The sequence below is a fragment of the Carya illinoinensis genome, chromosome 16 (assembly GCF_018687715.1).
Source record: "Carya illinoinensis cultivar Pawnee chromosome 16, C.illinoinensisPawnee_v1, whole genome shotgun sequence".
NCBI lineage: Eukaryota > Viridiplantae > Streptophyta > Magnoliopsida > Fagales > Juglandaceae > Carya > Carya illinoinensis.
In genome coordinates, this window is record NC_056767.1 from 29,506,091 (window position 1) to 29,525,857 (window position 19,767).

At 34.7% G+C, this 19,767-nt stretch overlaps 1 protein-coding gene across 9 annotated transcripts in view; it reads right to left on the reverse strand.

The window, feature by feature from the left end:
* The window catches only part of LOC122299131 (disease resistance protein RPV1-like), a 61,998-nt gene extending 46,185 nt beyond the window's left edge, over positions 1-15,813 (reverse strand). For 2 of the 9 annotated variants that reach the window (XM_043109117.1, XM_043109126.1), the window contains exons 1-7: positions 15,228-15,813; positions 11,441-12,563; positions 10,222-10,503; positions 9,135-10,130; positions 7,995-9,025; positions 6,698-7,039; positions 6,132-6,613 (exon numbers count right to left, since the gene is read on the reverse strand). In XM_043109117.1, coding sequence (XP_042965051.1) covers positions 8,255-9,025; positions 9,135-10,130; positions 10,222-10,503; positions 11,441-12,563; positions 15,228-15,718 — 3,663 coding nt within the window. In that variant the 5' untranslated portion in view covers positions 15,719-15,813 and the 3' untranslated portion in view covers positions 6,132-6,613; positions 6,698-7,039; positions 7,995-8,254. Of the gene's footprint in view, positions 1-5,065; positions 5,306-5,478; positions 5,612-5,705; positions 5,847-5,980; positions 6,039-6,131; positions 6,614-6,697; positions 7,040-7,994; positions 9,026-9,134; positions 10,131-10,221; positions 10,504-11,440; positions 12,564-15,227 lie in introns of those variants that run through there. The other 7 variants (XM_043109124.1, XM_043109125.1, XM_043109123.1 and 4 more) reach the window with 7 other exon arrangements.
* Positions 15,814-19,767: the final 3,954 nt, after the last annotated feature.

Here is a 19,767-nt window from a genome sequence, read left to right on the forward strand (position 1 = left end):
GAGGTTCAACTCTTGTGGTAAGAGAGGTGACAAGAGATTCGTAATCAGTACCAAGACCTGCAAGAAGATAGACCGTGAACTCAGATGTGGAAAGAGGATGCCCAGTAGCTCCCATAGATGCAGCAAGAGATTTGACTTTTTGGAAATAATCTGAAATACTCTCGGAGCCTTTTTTTAAGGTCGCAAGCTGAAACTGAGTGTTCATTATATGAGCACTAGATTGAGCAGCAAACAACTCATGTAGAAGCGTCCAGACCTCTTTCGAGGTGGTGCATTCCAACACTTGAGCAAGAACTTGCTCAGACAAAGATGAATTGAGGGCAGAGAGGACTCGTTGGTCTGTGAGAGGCCATTTTGAGTGTGCAAGGTTCTATTTTCCATCAATCATGGGAGAAGGCATTGGAACGGAGCCATCTAAATGATGATAGAGATTATGACTCTTCAAGAAAGGCACCATTTGAGCCTTCCATAATAGGTAATTTTCTATAGTTAATTTGATAGTGACAAACTGACTTGCTGTGCTGAGAGTGGAGGAATTTTTATTTAAGAAGGAGATTGGAGGAGGAACTGGGGTAGCCATTGTTGGGCATTGTAAAAAAAATAAGAATAAAAAAAAAAGAGAGAGATGCGAGTCTTTAGAAAGCGTTGATACCATATTGAGATTATGAGTAACCATGCACAAAGAGTATTCGACAGAAGATGAAAGAGAATTCCTCTGTTTTGTATTTCTTACTTGATGAAAATAACAATCTGTACAGTGCGTATATATAGAAGAAATTGTAACAAACTTTTATTCTATGGCTCTTGGATCTTCTGCCATTTGTCCTTCCAGTCTATTTTTCGTGTATTCCGAATATGCCTTTTTGCTCTACTGTAGTCTTCTAGACTTTTTTGAAATGGTTGTGGTCCTGCTGTGAGATGTTGTGCTGTCTTCATTCTCTTGTGGTGCAGTAGATTCTTTTGATGCTTCAATTCCTTAACGAAATGGAAGAAAAGTTTGCAGAAGTGAAATTCTAGAAAGAGAGGAAAATGATATCCGTGTGAATTGAATTAATTCTAGAAAGATTACAAGTCACGTATCTATATACAATTGCCTGAGAATATTCTAACTGCCTTTCAAGTCTGTAAAGACACTAATGCTTTGTCTATACAACTTAGCAAAAGAAACGACAAAAGACTAACAGAAAACTAAAGTTTCTGAGAACAAAGGTAGCAGACTTTATTCTTCAGCACTGATGATCTCCTTTCCTTTCTTTTTGTGTTGTGCTGATTTATGCTACTGTAAATCAATCTCCATTATTAGCTGTTTTTTTTCCTGTTTTGTTATGGGTTTCGGTTACAGAGTGTCAGAGATATGTATAAGAGTGAAGGGAGTAGAGGAATAGATTAGACTAGAGAATTGTAATTCCAAAATATTTCCAAGAGGTTGGATTTTGACTACGTATGAATGAATTAATCGTATGACATTTTCACCCATTTTTCATCTTCCATTGCTTGATAATTCTTATTAGATCTGTTTCTATAGCCATTTTTGCAAGAACCTTCATCTCTACGAGCTTAACTTTTGGTATGTAGAGCCTACGGTCTTGATGGCAAAAGGTACACGCTTCAAGCAACAGCATGAAAGTCTCCAACAGCAAGTGGATTCCCATGGAGAAGGCCTACAAGAAGTTAAAGAGAGGTTAGATCAGCTCACAGATATGATAAGAACTCTAGTTGACAACAAAAACAACATTGTTAATGGGGAGCTGCTTCAAGTGGGTATGGAGGGTGAGCAAATGTTTCACAGAGGAGGATTTTCCAAAGGGTTTCGTTTAGATTTCCCTTAGTATGATGGTGAAAACGCATCAGGGTGGGTATTTAAGGTCACACAGTATTTTGAATTTCACCGAACACCCCATGCCCAGCATTTATTAATGGCTTCTTACCACATGAATGATGAAGCTCTAGTGTGGCACAAGGATGTTGTCGATTCTGGTCAGTTTACAAGTTGGGATACTTTTTCGTATAGCTTTATTACTGAGATTTGGCCCTACTGCATACGACGAATTTATGGAAACTCAAACACGGCTCAAACAAAGGTCCTCAGTATCTGCATACAAGACACAAGTTGAGTCACTCTTCAACATATTGAGGGGTTAATCAGATCACCATAAGCTTAGCTGTTTTGTTAGTGGGCTTAAGGACGAGATTCGATTGCCAATCAGAATGTTGAATTCACTTACTCTTGGGGCGTCCTTTGGATTAGCTAAGATCCAAGAAGAGTACTTAGCTAGTACAAGGAAATCATTTAAACCAGTATATGATAGAGGCATTTACCCAACTGGGGGATTTTCTAATCTTGGGGCACATCAGGTGAAGGAAGCAACAAGGTCCCATGACTTTCAGCCCCTACCAGGAGGGTATCTTCAACAACCTTGGATTAGAAATGGAAAAATGGTTTTGTTACTACTGTGATTAGAAATGGAACCCCTCACACAATTGTAAGACCCCCAAGACTTACCTATTGCAAGGCAATGATGAGACAACTGGCAGCACTGGAGTTGAAGAGGAAGTTGCTGAAGTAGAAACAGTAGAAGCCAATCTAGTTGTGACTGTTGAAGCTGAACCAGAAATTTCATCAAGTGCCATCTCGGGTACCCCTAGCCCTAACACTATGAGGCTTTTAGGGAAAATTGGAGAGGAGCAAATGGTCATTTTAGTTGACTTTGGTAGTAGCACAATTTTATGGATCCCTCGATTGCACAGAAAAATAGGTTGTGGGTGGATAAAGCTTGGAAACTTCCAATCAAGTTAGCTAATGGTAAGCTGATACACAGCGAAGGATTCTATAATAGGGTTACAACCAAACTCCAAGTAATCATTTTGCTTCATCTTTTTACTTATTATCTTCGGGAGGGTGTGATGTTGTTTTGGGAGTGAATTGGTTGGAGACTTTGGGTCCTATTATGGGGGATTTTTTTAAGTTAATCGTGGCGTTTACATATTGAGTCAAGAATGTCAGTTTACAGGGGATTGGGGCTAAGGGATTATTATTTGAAGGTAGTGACAAATTCATGTTAACTTCTGTGAGCCAAGGCAAGGGTCTAATTTTATAACTGTTGGGAAAGGAAATTGTTGATTGTCCCAGTAGTGTGCCTAATGACACACAACAACTATTATAAAAATTCCAGCAAGTTTTTTAAACTCCCTAGGGGTTACCTCCTTCACAATCCCATGATCACATAATTGTTTTAAAAGAGGGTACCCAGCCTATCTCAACACAACCATATCATTACCCTTATTATCATAAAGTTGAAATAGAAAGATAGCTACTAAACTACTGGCTTCTGGGGTGATCAGACCAAGCTCTAGCCTTTTCTCCTCTTCTGTTTTACTAGTTAGAAAGGCCGATGGCAGTTGGCATCTATGTGTTGACTATAGATCCCTCAAACAAGAAACAGTTAAAGATAAATTTCCAGTACCGGTAATTGATGAACTACTTGATGAGTTACATGGATCAGTGGTATTTTCTAAGCTGGGCCTGAGGTCTAGTTATCATCAAATTAGGGTAGTTCCTAAAGATTTGCCTAAAACAGCCTTTAGGACCTACAAGGGTCATTACGAATTTCTCATGATGCCCTTTGGGCCTGAGGTCTAGTTATGCATGCTTTCTATCAGAAATGATAAAAGGCATGAAATTCTTCTTTATGTGTGCACAAGCAGACCCATTAATTTGAAAAGAGTGTCACACGAAATTTCATCTGCCAAAAAAAAAAAAAAGAAAAAGCCTTAGGGATTCCTTCAAATACATAGTCTGAGCCCGTCCGATCAAATCTTATATGTTGAGTACATAAGACATTCCAATTCCAATTCCATCCATCATGTATTCTCACAAATTTTAGTCTCCTCTATTCTGGGCTGATCCCAAATTCAAATCTAATAAGAACATAGAAAAAAATATTTTTTATGTCGTCCCAATGCTGCGTCTCATTAATATTTATTTCACACCATTTACTATGATGGGCCTCCTTGCGATGGCTAAATCAGCTTGGAAATATAATGCCCATACTCGTTCCTTTACATGATCGGTATGCCCAATGATCTCTCTGGGACACGAATATATATATCTATATATATAAATAGAGCAATACAAGTTATAAATTACAAAGGTCACACACAAACACATTGAAAAGAAAGAGAGGAAAAGAGACATATACACCTCTTCCCATGAAGGAATCCTCATATTCACAATTAGTTTATAGCATCCATACAAGTCAATATTTAGGCCACTTGAATCCGTTCCATTGTCTTTAAAAAATATTTTAGATAGTTATGAAAAACTTTCCAATGAGGTGCATCCACGAGCTTCAACCTTTTCTATACTCAATATTGGAAATGGGAGAATTTCTTGAAGTTGCTAGCAATTGTTCAAACAAAGGTGTCTCAACCCATCAAATCTGATGCTTGGAGGAAAGATAACAATATCACTCCCAGTTAGATCTAACTCAACCAAATTGTGAAAATAATTAGCATTCGTGAAGAAATTTGATTCTGAGAGGCAACAGATCAATTGAAGACGGAAGCTTGGGTAAGAGTATTCGGAGAATACTCTTGTACTTAAAACTAGCGATGCTCGATTCGTGCTCGAGGAGTAACCAATTTCATATTCACCTACATGAACAACAGATGGCATGGATTCATGTGTACCATCATCCTCCTCCACCTTTCCAATGTTTATTGGTTGTGAACAACCGTCGAGTTCAAAAGAACGTAGACTTTGCAACTGATGAATGCTAGATGGGAGATGCACATGAAGGTTTTTACAGCCTTTCTTACAGATAATCATAGAAGCCTAGTAAACATTGAAGAAGATTGATCACTATTTTATCCTTTTTTTGTTTTTTTGCATGAGTTGTGTTGCAATTCCAAGCATATCTTCGAGTAGGTACACTTTAAACAATTCCAACTCCAAGAACTTTTGTTGCAAGTCTAATGTTTTGGACGTACAGTTGAACACATATAAGATATGTTGGACACCATTGTCTTGGTCATATCATTTCTATGCAAATGGTAAAAATAAATGTCCTACTAAAACGTCATTTTAGTTCAAACGCATTATGAACAATCAGAATGTATTCAATATCTCCAAAAAGTAACCACAACTCTTGAAAGAAACTTACCCCAATCCAAAAACAAATAAGCAAAGATCTTCAATAAACCAAACGCGACAAATTTATAATATATATACATAAAAGGAAAGAAACCACAATATTGTTGCTACAAAACTTCTGGCATGACTTGATACATCTGGTTATTCTTTCTCCTACAAAACATGATAAACAAGCCAAAGTAATCATTTAGCCTAATAAAATTACAAAAAAAAAAAAAAAATTCTAGTTTCTGCAAAAGTCAGTGACACACCACCAAATATGTAAGCCAAAAAAAAAAAAAAAAACACATGATATTTTCCAATTTAATTCTTGAAAATAGACTCACAGTATGCAGATGACGTCCAATAACACCAACTCAAATGCAACCTTCATTTCTTGGTTTGCAACAAATGAAACTTCACTTGAAAAGGTGATTCTTCATGATGGTGATTCTTCATGACGTTCAGTTGTGAACTGACCTTGTTGAAAGAAAGCAAACACCAAGACAGTGCACTAGCCATTAGATGATAAAGAGTACAACATCATCACCTTAAACTCAGACCTAACAAATACCTGTTATTGCCTCTGTATAGGCAACAGTTCTTGCTCCACAACAATATATGTTTGGTGCCATAAAATGAATCTTTTCACAGTTCTTTTCAGTGACTATGGGATCTTCAATGGTTCTTGTATCTGTCCAAGAATGATACGGTCCTGAATATATGTTGAAAAAGAGTAAAACATTAATCAAATACATAATCTAGAGGTGATAATAGGAAACTACTTCAATTGCATGTTCTTCAGGCTGAAACTAATGAATAAAAATAAATATGCATGCTTCAAAATACCTGGAAAACCAATCGAATGAGTCTTCCATTTCCCTTTATAATTGGGGTTCTTAATATTCTATCAAAGTCAATAAAAGCAATTTTATTAGAAACTGCAAAGAAGAATAAAGTTTCAAGCTTTTTATGTAGCAATTAAGCTTAATTGTCATACCTTGCGCTTCCATGGTCCTTTATATGCTGGTTTAGGTACCGTGGAGGGTTTCCTTATTCCACATCCTCTTCTTTGTCCCAATGATCAGGCTTATAATGGAAAAGAATAGTGAGATGTTTTTACCATCTTTAATATTAGTTTTAATGCTTTTCAAAGGCATCATGTCACAAAATAGCAGCAGATCGAGTCAACATTAAAAAAATTTAAAAAAAACTTCAAAAAAAAAAAAAAAGAAGAGAAATGGCCTTGCTTATGCTATGGCTTCTTAAGCTAAACTAACCCTTTTGGCTTTTGGGTCAGGAGCCTCTATTGGAATTGAATCATATCCCTGCAACAACCAAGTTAAACATATTTTCAACACATAAAATGAAAATTGCTAGAATTTCAATATATATCATGAATACAAACCCCAGTTAATCAAGAAGTTACAATCCCTCGTATTCTTCAACCATCCATATTCAAAACATTATTTAAAGTTATCTCTACAAGAAGAAAAAACACTATTTAAAAAATATAATTATTAAAAAACCAAAGGAAAACATATGATATTTCAAAATGAATCTTACCATTTTCCAGCTTATAACTTTTGGCATCTTCTATTAAGTCTTGGAAGTCATGATTAATGAAGGAAACTTTCAACCAATTTTGTGTGCAAATAAGAGCTTCAACTATTTTTGGGGCCAAGGAGTTTTGAAATGAATCTTACACATGACCCCAAAGCTGAGTGCCAACTTAGAAGCAATAGTAGAGATGGGAAAATGAAGCATCTTCAACAGTTGAAAAACCGATGCACTGGTTGATCCCAAACAAGAGTTTAGCAAAGCAGAACAAGGCTATAACAGTACGTGAAGTTCAGTTCATTATTTCCGATCAGTGCTCATCTAGACAACAAAGTTAAAGTTGTCTCCCTGTATATCATTAACATAAAAATCAATCTAACTCATAAACATGATGAAAGAAAAAAAAAAAAAACTGTAGCATGACAGAATTAGTATTAGTTATTCCTGTGTTGTGATCATCGATGGGCTTCACCCTAAATTGGTAAAACTTAAATTAAAAGAAACTAGACTATTTTTTATTTTTTTTGGCAATATTATTTAAAATATATAGTTCTTGTTAAATTATATATTTATTGAATAATTAGAAATAGTAGAAAATATTTTCTCTATATGGTATTTCTGGAGCATATAGATTCATGAGTACTGTTTAAATATTACTTGAGTGTACATGAAGCATTTCGAAAGAAAATGCATGTGTGACGATTTGGAATGGATGGTAAAGTATGTGAATCTAACTTTTAATAGCAAATCTTTAACCATGACCGACCCTAGTCAAGGTCCTTTACTCATCATTTTTTACACCACACATTACACTTTTTTTAATTTTATGTTTGTTTTATTCTTGCTAAATTAAAGGAATTCTTCTACTCATCATTAATATACCATATATTTTAAAAAAAATAACAAATAAAAAAATTATATGTAGTGTGTGGTGTAGGGAATGATGAGTAAAATTTTTCATCTCCAAATAGGAGAAGTACCAAACTCCCCACCCCTATATAAAGGTAAAAAGACCGACTACAACTCATGAATTATGATATTTACATCTTTGACCCTTATCTAATCAAGAAAATACCTGCAAATGTTTCCTTCCTGTCGCATTCGTGCAAATCACAAAAATATTGAGAAAATTACAAAACACGGAGCAAATTCCCAAACCAGACCCATTAATTTGAAAAGAGTGGCACACGAAATTTCATGTGCAAAAACAGTCATGGGTTTGTTTGGTTGGAGTGAGAAAATTTTGGAGATGAAATAACCAATGCACAAAAAAGAAAAAAATTTCGGTAAATTTAAGAGATACCTTCTATGTCAGCATTTTATGCGAGTGGTTGTGACAGCTTCACATGATCTACAGATTCATTATACGCACTAAAAGCTATAAAATTCCACATTCCAGTTGTTTGGAAGCATGGATAGTGATATGTTTGGTTCAGTCCAGATTCTATCTTCTCAAGTTCATGCATCTCGCTATCTCAAGAAGGCAGCCAAACAGCAAAGAAAATTGAAGATTGCACCTTTTAATTACAACCCAATTAGTTTAAGCTCTAAATCCATATCTTCCTATGGATTCTCATCATCATTCTCTAATTCCGTTATTGTGATGCCCGTGGTTGTAGAATGCGGCCTCTTTAGTTGGGGGCACCTATTTGGTTCCATGTTGCAATTATAATCATCCTCACGACGCCACTTTCCAAATCTTTCATTCGGATTCTCATCATCTTTCTCTAATTCCAAATCTTCATTTGGATTCTCATCGTCATTCTCCAATTCCGAAATTGAGGAATGCCTCTTCTCATCGTCACCTTCTTTATCACTACTGGAATATAAGAAATGGGGACCAAAATATTTGAAACGAATTTTGTAGAGCACACCAGTATGATCTTCATCTCTTAAGTTCTCTTCATGCTTCTTTAGGAAATGGATCCCAACACTTCTAAAGACCACACGCTTTGACTTACTTTCAAATCTAAACCTTGAAACTTCTGCCTTTATATGGTCTGAGTACATCCATACATGATCTGAGTCTGTCCCAAAAAAACTCGTATGTTGACTATATAAGTCCTTCCAACCCGAGACATCATGGATTCTAACAGAAATATCCTCTTGCATTGGCTCAATGATCCCAACTGATCTAAATCCAAAAATAACATAGAAAACAATATTTACATCTATGCCATTCCAATGATGCGGTTGAATAATGTCTATTTCGCACAGATTACTATCATGGGCCTCCTTGCTATAGCTGAACCAGCTTGGAATCCTCATTCCTGGAAATATGAAGCTAATATTTCTTGGTAGATCAAATGGCCAATTTCGTTCCTTAGAACGTCTCTGTTATATGAATATTTAAAAAAAAAAAAAACTTTCAGCAATACAAGTTATAAACTAGGTCACACACAAACACGTTGAAACAGAAAGAGAGGAAAAGAGGCGTACATACCTCTTCCCATGAAGGAATCGCAAGCAGTTTATGGCATCCGTACAAGTCAATCCTTTGGATGTTAGAAAAATTCCTTCCATTGTTTTTAATTAGTATTTCAGATAGTAGTGCAAAACTTTCCAATGACGTGCATTCATGAGCTATAACACTTACTATACTCGATGGAAGAGGTAAAATTTCTTCAAGTTTCTTGCAATTGTTCAAACAAAGTTCTTGCAACTTAGGAAATCTGACGCCTTGATGAGCTGGAAAGATAACAATATCACTCCCACTTAGATCTAAACTAAGCAAAGCGGGAAAGTAATTAGCATAGGTGAAGAAATTTGATTCTGAGAGGCAACAGAATTCAAGCCTTAATTCTTCTAGCGATTTCCAAATGCTTGAATTTGTAGGAGTCAATTCTACAGTAGTTGATGCAATTTCATATTCGCCTGCAGACACAACAGATGGCGTGGATTGTAGACCATCCTCCTCCACCTCTCCAATGTTTATTGGTTGTGAATAACCGTTGACTTTGACAATACGTAGACTTGCCAACTGATCAATGCAACCTGATGCATATACTTCTCGAAGCCGAGCAAGGTTACCAATTGTTGAAGGTAGCTCTGTTACACTAGAGCGGTCTAAATATAAGGTTTCAAGTCCTTTGAGGTTCTCAATTGATGAAGGTAGCTCTTTTATGCTAGTGCCGGAAAGACTTAACTCATCTAAAAATTCCATTTCACATTCAATCTCTGGAAAGTGTTCAAGACTCGAGCAATATTCAAGATGAAAAAACTGTAGAGATCTCAACTTGAATCTTTTCGGCAAAATCCGAAGTTCGCAGCATCCCGTAACAGAAAAACTCCAAAGCTTATCAAGTAATCCAACAGAATGATGAACCTCAACTAAGTTATTACAACCTGCAAGTTCCAACTTCTCTAAATTTGGGCTACTTGAAAGATCAGGAGTTTCTGTTAAGAATTTACAATTCGATAAATCCATGACTATCAAGTTCTGTCCAAATAAAATAAAATAAATGTATTAGCTTCAATGAAGTTTTGTTTCATAGTTTTAAAGAAAGAAATATTGAAAATAATAGTGGTACCTTGAATTTTAGGCCGCCTAACTCCTTGATGAGGCTACTTGGGATTTTAAATTCAACAAGATTATTTCCACGAAAATTTGGAGGCAAAGATGACAAGGGATATTGAGGCCAATCAAGCACTCTTAATTCATTAGAGAGATATTTCGGTCCTACAGAAAATTGTGCATTATGGTTTATAAACAATCGAAGATTCCTCATCTTCTTAAATGCCTTGGAATGCAAGCATATCTTGTCATGGCCTCGAGGAAAATCTAACAACATCCCTTCAATTTTGTTCGTTTCCTAAAAAGACAAGGGCATAAGTATCCCAACAAAATCAAATCACAAAGCTCTTCTTCCAGTACCACTTGATAAAATCATGCAAACACAGAGAAACCACAACAAATTAAGCTTAAATTATTGAATTAAAAAACTTAATAAATTAATTTTCAAAAAATCAAATCAATTAACATTAAAAACTAAAAAATAGAAAAATATTCAGAAAAATGAAAACTTAATATTAGAAAATTATAAGAAAAAAGAAAAAAAATAATTTCAGAAGAAAATAAAAAAGGAAATTAATGTAAAAAAAAAAAAAAAAAAAAAAAGATTAGTTGGGCCAGTACCCACAATGGGTCGCCCTTGTGTGTTGTTGCTATAAGGCCACCATTAATGGTGGCTCTGGACTGCCACAACTATGGGCGGTGGCCCTTTTTTAAATTAAGTTTTTTTGTTTCTATTTTACTATTTTATTTATATAAATTAAGTTTAATACTAAATTTTAGAAAGTTTCATTAAAACAAAAAATATACTTTTTTGTGGACAGGATTGTGATTTTCTTTTCAGAAAAGTAAATTGTTAACTTTAAGTACAGGAGCAAATATTATATATACATACAAACTCTTTTATAATTCATTTTGCAATCAACTAAAGCTAACACGCCATTTCAATAAAAAAAAAAAAAAAAAAAAAAATTTAACTTTACAAAATTGTTCTTAAGGGGTTGCAAGAGTTGTAGGTTAACCATTTTCCTTTAGAAAACTACCAAAACTCAACAACAGTCTGAGTTGTATTGGTCATAATTAGGAATAGAAAAGAAAATATAATCATATATATATATACACACACACATGCAACAAAGAGTAACTTCACCATTTTTAACTTCAATATTTTTTTGGGAGTTTCACTCGTGAACAGAAAATAAATGTAAATTCAAAGGTTTTTACTAGTGTGATCTTACCGTATTTTCTTCTAATACATGGCGAACATCTTCATGAAAAAACAATCTACTACGTTCGCCAGCTTCTTTAGGCGATTCTCGTCGAACAATTTCTTTACCCATTTCTTGCAATAAGTCATGCATCTCCACATACTGATCAAAATATTTGTGACTAATATTGATGAGACACTTATCTTCCAGACTTGCAATGTCAATAGATGATGAAAAACAACAACTGTCTAGTATTTTCGTGACATATTTAACAGACTCCCCCTTGAAGAAACATGCAATGTGAAGGAAAATATCCTTTTCATTATCATCCAGCCCGTCATAGCTTATTTTAAGAATTTCATAAATACCCTTGTGAGGACATTTTCCATACTTTTTCAATGCACTTTCCCATTCTTGTATACGTCTACCACGCAAAGCTGAACCAAGCACTGTAAGAGCTAGTGGAAGGCCCTTAGCGTAACCTATTATACATTTTGTGAGTTCTACATAACTTTCATCTGGCTTGTCTCTTATAAATGCATGCCAACTAAATAGCTGAATAGATTGGTTGTCGTCCAATTCCTGCACTTCGTACGTTGAATCAACTTGATCATGACAAGTTAATAGATGTTGATCTCTTGTTGTTATTACTATTCTACTTCCAGGACCGAACCAATTTTTATTTCCAGCTAATTCTTTTAATTGGCGCAACTCATTCACATCATCAAGAATTAGAAGTACCCTTTTATACCAAAGCTTATTCTTCATAACATTAGTAGCACCAACATTGCCAATATTAAAACTTCCCAAGTTTCCTAAGAGATCATCAAGAAGTTGTTTTTGCAATTTGACCAGACCATCCTCTCGACTCGAAATCTCTCTAACATCTGCTAGAAAACATCTAGCTTCAAATTGGTTTCCAATCGAGTTAAAGACTGCTTTGGCGATAGTTGTTTTACCGATTCCTCCAATTCCATAAATCCCTATCATGAGAGTAAGGTCATTCCTTCCAATTCCTAAATAAGTATTCAAGTCTTTTATACGAGACTCTAGTCCAATTGGATACTCAGCAATGTCTAATTGATATGTAGATTTAACTATTTTTGAGTCCACCCATTGAATGATTTTATGCATAAATTCATATTCATTAATCCTGCCAATACAAGGAAAAAGAACAGTCAATGAGTCACATTTTTCACACATAAAGATATAGAGTTTCATTATATATAAGTTGGTGTTTCAACACATCAATTATGGTATCACCCATTACAATTACGAAAAAGTTAAAAAAAAAAGAGAGAGTAATATATAAATTTTTATACTAGTGTAGAAGATCTTCCACATGGTCTTGTTACAAGATTTTTTTTTTTTTTTTTTTTTTTGCCTTTTTAGATTTCCTTACTCTACCAATAAATTAGCATGAAACCAATTAAAATGAAATAAAAAGACACCATCGGGCCACTAGGTAAAACCAAGTTTCGCTACAATTTGCAACACAGCCAAATTACAGTGGGCTACGACTACCACAAAATTAAAGAACTATAAAAGCAAATACAAGCTTTCATGGCAGCACAAGAAATCTTGTAGAAAAAACATCAGCACATTGCATGGATGCACAAACCATAACCAATGTAGCACAATAAATGTAGAGATACAAAACCTACCCAAAGCATGAGTCAAACCAATGCAAGGACAATAAACAATTAGGAAGGCCAGTTGATTCATGAAGAGTCTGGCGCCTGTGGTGGCTGATGGATAATTGTGCTTTCATTTTATACTCTACTTAATTAATTAGCTAGGAAACACTACATTGAAGATTGGGGACTTATGTAAGTTCTTGTTTGTTTGTAGGGTTTTACATTAAGAACATTTTTTTCACTACATTTATTGCTTCAAGTGTGATAAAGTTTCTGTTAGCTATAATTTGTGCGCTTCTCCTACATATGGATATGCCTAAAAAATAATGCATTTGGAACTTCCTATTTGAGAAATGAATTGAAAAGGTTTAATTGTAATATTTGCTCTGTTATGAGCCTAGCATGGCATGCACTTATGCAACTTGAGAATTTGTTAAAATTTGTAAGAAATTAGGGATCACGAATACCTTACTTAGCATCTGGAATTATTTTAAAAAAAAATAAAAAGATAGAGGGAAACTCTAGATCGAGAACTTACAACTAGCAATTAAGCAGGTGAGATTGATCGAAAATTTTAAAATCTACAGTGACATATATATATATATATATATATATATATATATATATATATAAATGTGCTAGTTCAATGTTAAATCCTTCTATAAAAGAGCTTAAGGACTTGTTTGGGTGTAAGGTGAATTCGTGTAGAGTGTATGCGTTTATGAAATAGTTGTAAAACGTAAAAAACTTTTAAGATAATAGTTTGATATAGTTTTAAAAAAGTGGTGAGACCTATCATAAAATTGTGTTTAGATATGAAAAATATATTGAAGAAGTCTTCAGATAGATGATATATATAATAAATAAACTTTTTCTTAGTTAAGTACTTTTTCTAAAGAGAGAACCATACTCATACTGTTGTATAGTCTCCCAACGATGGCTGCACAAAACTCGGGCCAACATGGTGTCTAGCCACCTTGTGGGGTGGTTTTCTTGTGAAAATGTGAAAATATTTTCTTGAGTTTTTAATGCTTTAGAAAATATTGAGGAGTTTTAAGATTATAGATGTGATATGTTAGGAAATGAAACTCTTTTTAATTTAAAGGTTATCTTTGACTTTAGACATGGTTTTGATTGCCGAACATGGCCTTATATAAATGAGGTTTATAAATTTATTTTATAATACAAATAACTTATTTGATATATCACATAAATTTATATAATAACTTTTTGATAGATTAATGATACCCATACAACATATTTTACAACACATAAATTCCTAATTAATCGTTAGGTTACTACCACGTACGTACATGATTCTACGTAAATTGTATACATTAATCAACACATTGGTTTAATGCTTTCTGATCTCATCCTTCCAACAACTTGAATTAATCAAAACATATGTCACATGCAAAGATTAAAATAATGGAAAGATTGATTAGTTAAATGATTAATGAGGATTCTTATAATGTTCACATGCATATCTTTGAGATCATAGCTAATTGTATGCACGATTATCGAATATTCGCATGCATATATAGGGCCAGTCTTATGGCTATAATAATGACTTATTTCTTTTTTAAGTATTGAGCTGCAACTCAGCATGTGAGGTGATCTTGGGATTGAATCCCTCTTTACACAAGATTGCTTGATCCAATCTTACTTATCGAGAAATTTAGAAAACAAACAACACATTTCAAACATTTTTGTAAAGGGATGTTAGTTTTATAAGGTATTTTACAAAAATATCCCTCATTTTAAAATATTGTTGTGTAAAGTATCCTGAAGAGTGATATGTGTTTATCATTTTTCATTATAATGGTATAAGGTGGACAAAACTCAGTGAAGTCCACCATGGTTATAAGGCCCCTGTCCCTTTAATATTAAATGAGAAAAATAATAACAAAAATTGGTATAGATGTATGCATTTATTGGGGTTTTGTAGAGTTTTTCTTCAAATTGAATCGGAGGGAAATTCCTCTAATAGATCGATAGAAATGAAGAGCCTTATATTGAGCATGTGACAGCACATTTTTAAAAGGCTAGGTCAAAAAATTGACATGTCATAAAACTATATGTTTCTCATATGCTCAAAGAATACATTATAATTTTTTAAATGAACAATTTTGTTTGAAGAAAAACTCTATTCTCAATTAAAATAATAGTTAAAGAAGTACCCGTCTTTCAAATGTTTTCCAGCCAAACCGGCAACCTCTTGCAGGGCTTCCTTCCACCTTTGCACCTTCGGGTCCTCCTTGAACCTCTCTTGATGTTTAGCCAATGCTTTTCCAAAACTTCCTTCCTGTTTTCGTACTTCTGATGGATCTACATGGTAAAACACTGGTAAAACAATCTGTTGTTTTGTTTCCTTGCACTCAAGGATCTTCGTTAGCTCCTCCAAGCACCATGAGGATGATGCATAATTTGGAGATAATACAATAATAGAAATCATTGAATTCTCAATGGCTTCTAAAAGTGTAGGTGAAATTATCTCTCCGCTTTCAAGATTTTCGTCATCTTTATAGGTATCGATTCCCCTTTGACATAGAGCAGGGTATAAATGGGCAATAAAATTATTGCGAGTATCAGTTCCTCTAAAACTCAAAAATACATCCCATCTATGAGTAGAAACAGGAGAAAACGAAGAAGAGGGTGAACTGGAAGCCATTGAATTGAAGAGAAGTGTATGCAGTTTTGATAGAGATGAGACGTCCACTCTCTTTAAATGGAGGAGCAGATGCAACTTTGCACAATTATTTATTGGGAAAGGAAAAACAAATACAAAAGAGAAAAAAAAGGTCGAGCAACTTCTTGGCAAGTGCCTTTGGAGCTTTCGGTGGGAATCTACTTTAGCGCCCCATTTGTCGTTAGTGTGGACAAATGTACTAGGTGAGTTGAGTTGAGTCAAACATTGTGTCCTGGTTAGTATTATTTGTAAGATACTATTTAATCTTTTAATATTATCGTTTAAAATTATAAGTATTTTTTTTATTTTTTTAATAATTAAAAAATTGATTATTAATAAATTTATATATTTTTTAATGGCTAAAAATGTTTAAAAGAATAAAAATTTCAAATAAGGGCTAGCATATTATTTTATCAAAAATGTACTTTTTCCTGTTAGTAGAAATGAGGTCGAGTTTGCATATTAATAAACAAAAGAGTTTACTTTCAAAAAATAAAATAAAAAATAGAGAAAAGAGTTGCAACTTCATTCCAACTTTTGGACCACTCCACGTTTTGATTACAAATACGCGTCGGTGTATTAAATAATATTAATATCAAAACCATTAAAAAAACAGTACGCTTAAATAAGTTAAGTTAATTTACAGTCTATTTTCTTATTGCACTATAATTTTCTTATTGTGTTATTTTATTTTCGTATTATGAAAATTTCACATACTATTCATATTATTTAAATAATAATTTTCTTTTCCACTCACAGGTCTTATTACTATTTCACCAACTTTGTCATTTTATTAATCGAGCCTATGTTGTTCTCTCTTTATCTTTTCATGCTTTTTTTTTTCCTCCTTCACGGGTCTTCTTTGCCGACAGTCTTCGCCTACCGACCTTATCTTTGGCTTTTCCACTCACCTCACCACTTGCTTTTTCCTCTTCTTTTTCTCTCTCTCCCCTTTTACAAGTCACTCGGCACCCTCAGAAGTAACCACCCAGCAGAAAGCGCAGAAAGCTAGAATGACAGACCGTAGTACATTGAAAAGATGGCACCAAAACGCACAGCATTGGGCCCCCTTTAAACGAACAGCTTCAATACACTCAAAGCGCTTGGGCTTGTTTGGTAACAGATCTTATCTCATTTCATCGTATTTCATTCAAATTCCATCTCATTTCTAAACATAATTTAAATATAAATATTTTCAAACTAACTATTACAACTTCTTCAAATTAATCATTATAACTTTCCATTCAAACAAAAAATAAAATACAATAAAATTTTTTAAATCTTCAAACAAAAATAATATTATTAACTATATTCCAACAATATTTTTAATTTTATAATATTTTTTATTTAATTTTTTTCTCTTTTCTAAAAATTTAAAAAATACTCAACTCAAACTATCTTATTACTATTCACAAACTATCTTACTACTATTTACAAAATTCTCATCTCATCTCATCTCATTCCTTAAATGAGCCTTTAAAACTCAACGTTCCATTTATTCCTTCAAACGGCATCGTCACTCTCCAAGCTCCAAACAGCACCCAGCTAGATTCAACTTCTTCTTCACTTCAATCCTTCAACAGACCATTGCAACAGCTTCACTTCATCCCTTACCCCAACTCACCCAGTTAGGTTCCTAACATTCTCCCCCTTAAGGCACCTTGGCCACAAGGTGTCGTCATGCTCCAATACTGCCTTTGTAGCTGAGACAAGTTTCTTGTCTTCAATTTTCTTGAGCCGACCATAACATATTCATCGATGGCAGCGTATCAAAATAAATATTGAATTTTGAAAAGCAATTATGCCTCTCCTTCATGCTCAACCACGAAAACATTGTCTCAAAAGAGATGCCATCAATCTTTTCTAATAAATGAAGCACGTCAGATGTCTACACTAGCCCCTTGGACATGACAATTGATACCTGGATCCAGTAGCTATGGTACTCAGCATTCCAAAGTCAGCCATAGCAAAACCATGCATAGTAGCAAAACTGAAACTAACGTAGGTGCAAACAGCAATTGAAAAGATGGGAATAATGACAGATTTGTAACCCAGTGCAAGGCCAAAAATGGCCTTAATAGCAAATCCCGCCCGGTAGGAGTCAACATCATCTTTATGCACTGCTAAGAGTAGCACTCAATTACCAATCCAACAATAAGTCCAGCCCAACAACCAACACCCACACACCAGAAGAGTTCCTAATTCCTTATAGCATTGGGATTGGCATTGGGTTCATCAAAAACTAATGTATCTTTAAAATTTGATTTATCAAAAGTCAATGTATTTTTAAAATTTGATGAATATACATAAAACTGACCTGCATTGGATTCGGTAAAAGTAATTCGCTCAAGTTTTGAGCTACAGTGATTCGTTCACTTCTTTCTTATTTAAAAGGCTATTGTATCACATTTATCCTTATATTTTATTGTAATTTTAATACATAGCCGGTTAATTTTCTCTCTCTCTCCTTTCCCTCCCCGCGTCTTTCTCCCCCCTTTCTCTCTTTCTCTCGTTTTCGTCCGAGCTCAGAAAATCGAAAGGGACTCTTCTCCTCCATGCAAAATCAAAGCAAATCCATGGTTTCTCTCCTCAAATCAGGTGCGATCTTCTTCTCTATTTTCTTCCCATGTTTTTTGCTCTCTCCCTTTCTCTATTTCTCTCTGTAACGGTATTTCCTCACCGATTCTTCCCCTTCTCTTTTCTTCACGTAGAAGCAGAGTGATTTACTGGGTTGCTTCCTTCAGCACTTGGCGCAACCTTCTGCTCCCTTCAGGTTCGTCTCCTCTCCTAATTTCTGCAACCCTAGGTCTATCTTTCGTTTTTTCTTATTTTTGTTTGTTTGTTTTGTTTTGTTTTGAGGTGGAGCGGAGGGTGGTTTTTGTGGTGGTGGGTCTGGGAGAGGATGGGTTGGGGATAATGGGGTGTTAGAGAGCGGGTCATGATGCAGTGAACATGTTCACTTTTCAGCCTATGGATCGGAGAACGAGGGTGAGGTTGAGAGAGGAGGCTGAAAATTAGCTCTTTTGTTGCCTTGATCCTAGGAATCAGAGAGAGATCGTAAATGACAAAACAGATTTACCTTTCAAATGATGACAACGAAAAATGAAATTTAGAAGAATTTTGCTGAAGTGGTAATGAAATCTACTTCCCAGGACAGATTTTCAGAATCCAGTTTCCATTTTCATTCACCCTTTTGGTGTTCTTTTCTCTATGCTTGTGTATAAACTAATTTTCTTCAGGATTCTAACCTCGTGACCACTGCCCATAGAGTCTCTTCTCACATGTCTTGCTCGTTTTCTTCCATATCTCCTAAGAGAACTTGCTCTCAAAATATCTTTTTCTGTGGTTCTTCTAATTGGAACAGTTCCCTCTGGGCATGATTCGCCAGATTGTGTCCATAGCTGCAGGCTCTCTGCCACTGTATCCGTAGTGTCATTGCCCTTTGGCCTTTCAGGTGGATCCTGTAGAGCTGAAGCCTTTTATTACCTCAATTATCTATAATAATCAAAAGAAGAAATCTTTCTGCAAAGTCGAAAATGTAAAAATGAACGTTTACGATTTTAAAATAACAGAACATGTTCCTTTTTTTTCTTGTCCAAGTTTAAAAAATCTTGATAAAAGAGGGAAGGAAAGAGTGAAGTTACCAATGGTTTATGTCCTTTGAGCTTAGGATGGTCAAAAGCAGGCTGGAGATAAGATAGCACGCAGTCTATTACATCACCATCAGGGCTCTGCAGCAAAAGAACAAGAACCCAGATTAATAAGCCACGAACACAATATATATATACATATTTCAAGCACCCGAGAAATTTCAAGCACGACCATATTTTAACCATATTTGAAGAAAAAAAAAATAAAGCTTGGTGGGGTTGTACTTCTCGAAGTCTAACCCATAACAACCTGTGGTCAATGGGAGTTTTTTAACTTTCCCAACCTAGAGAGAGAGAGAGAGAGAGAGAGAGAGAGAGAACAACCTGTGGTCAAAAGAGTTTTTTAACTTTCCAAACCAGAGAGAGAGAGAAGGGGGGGGG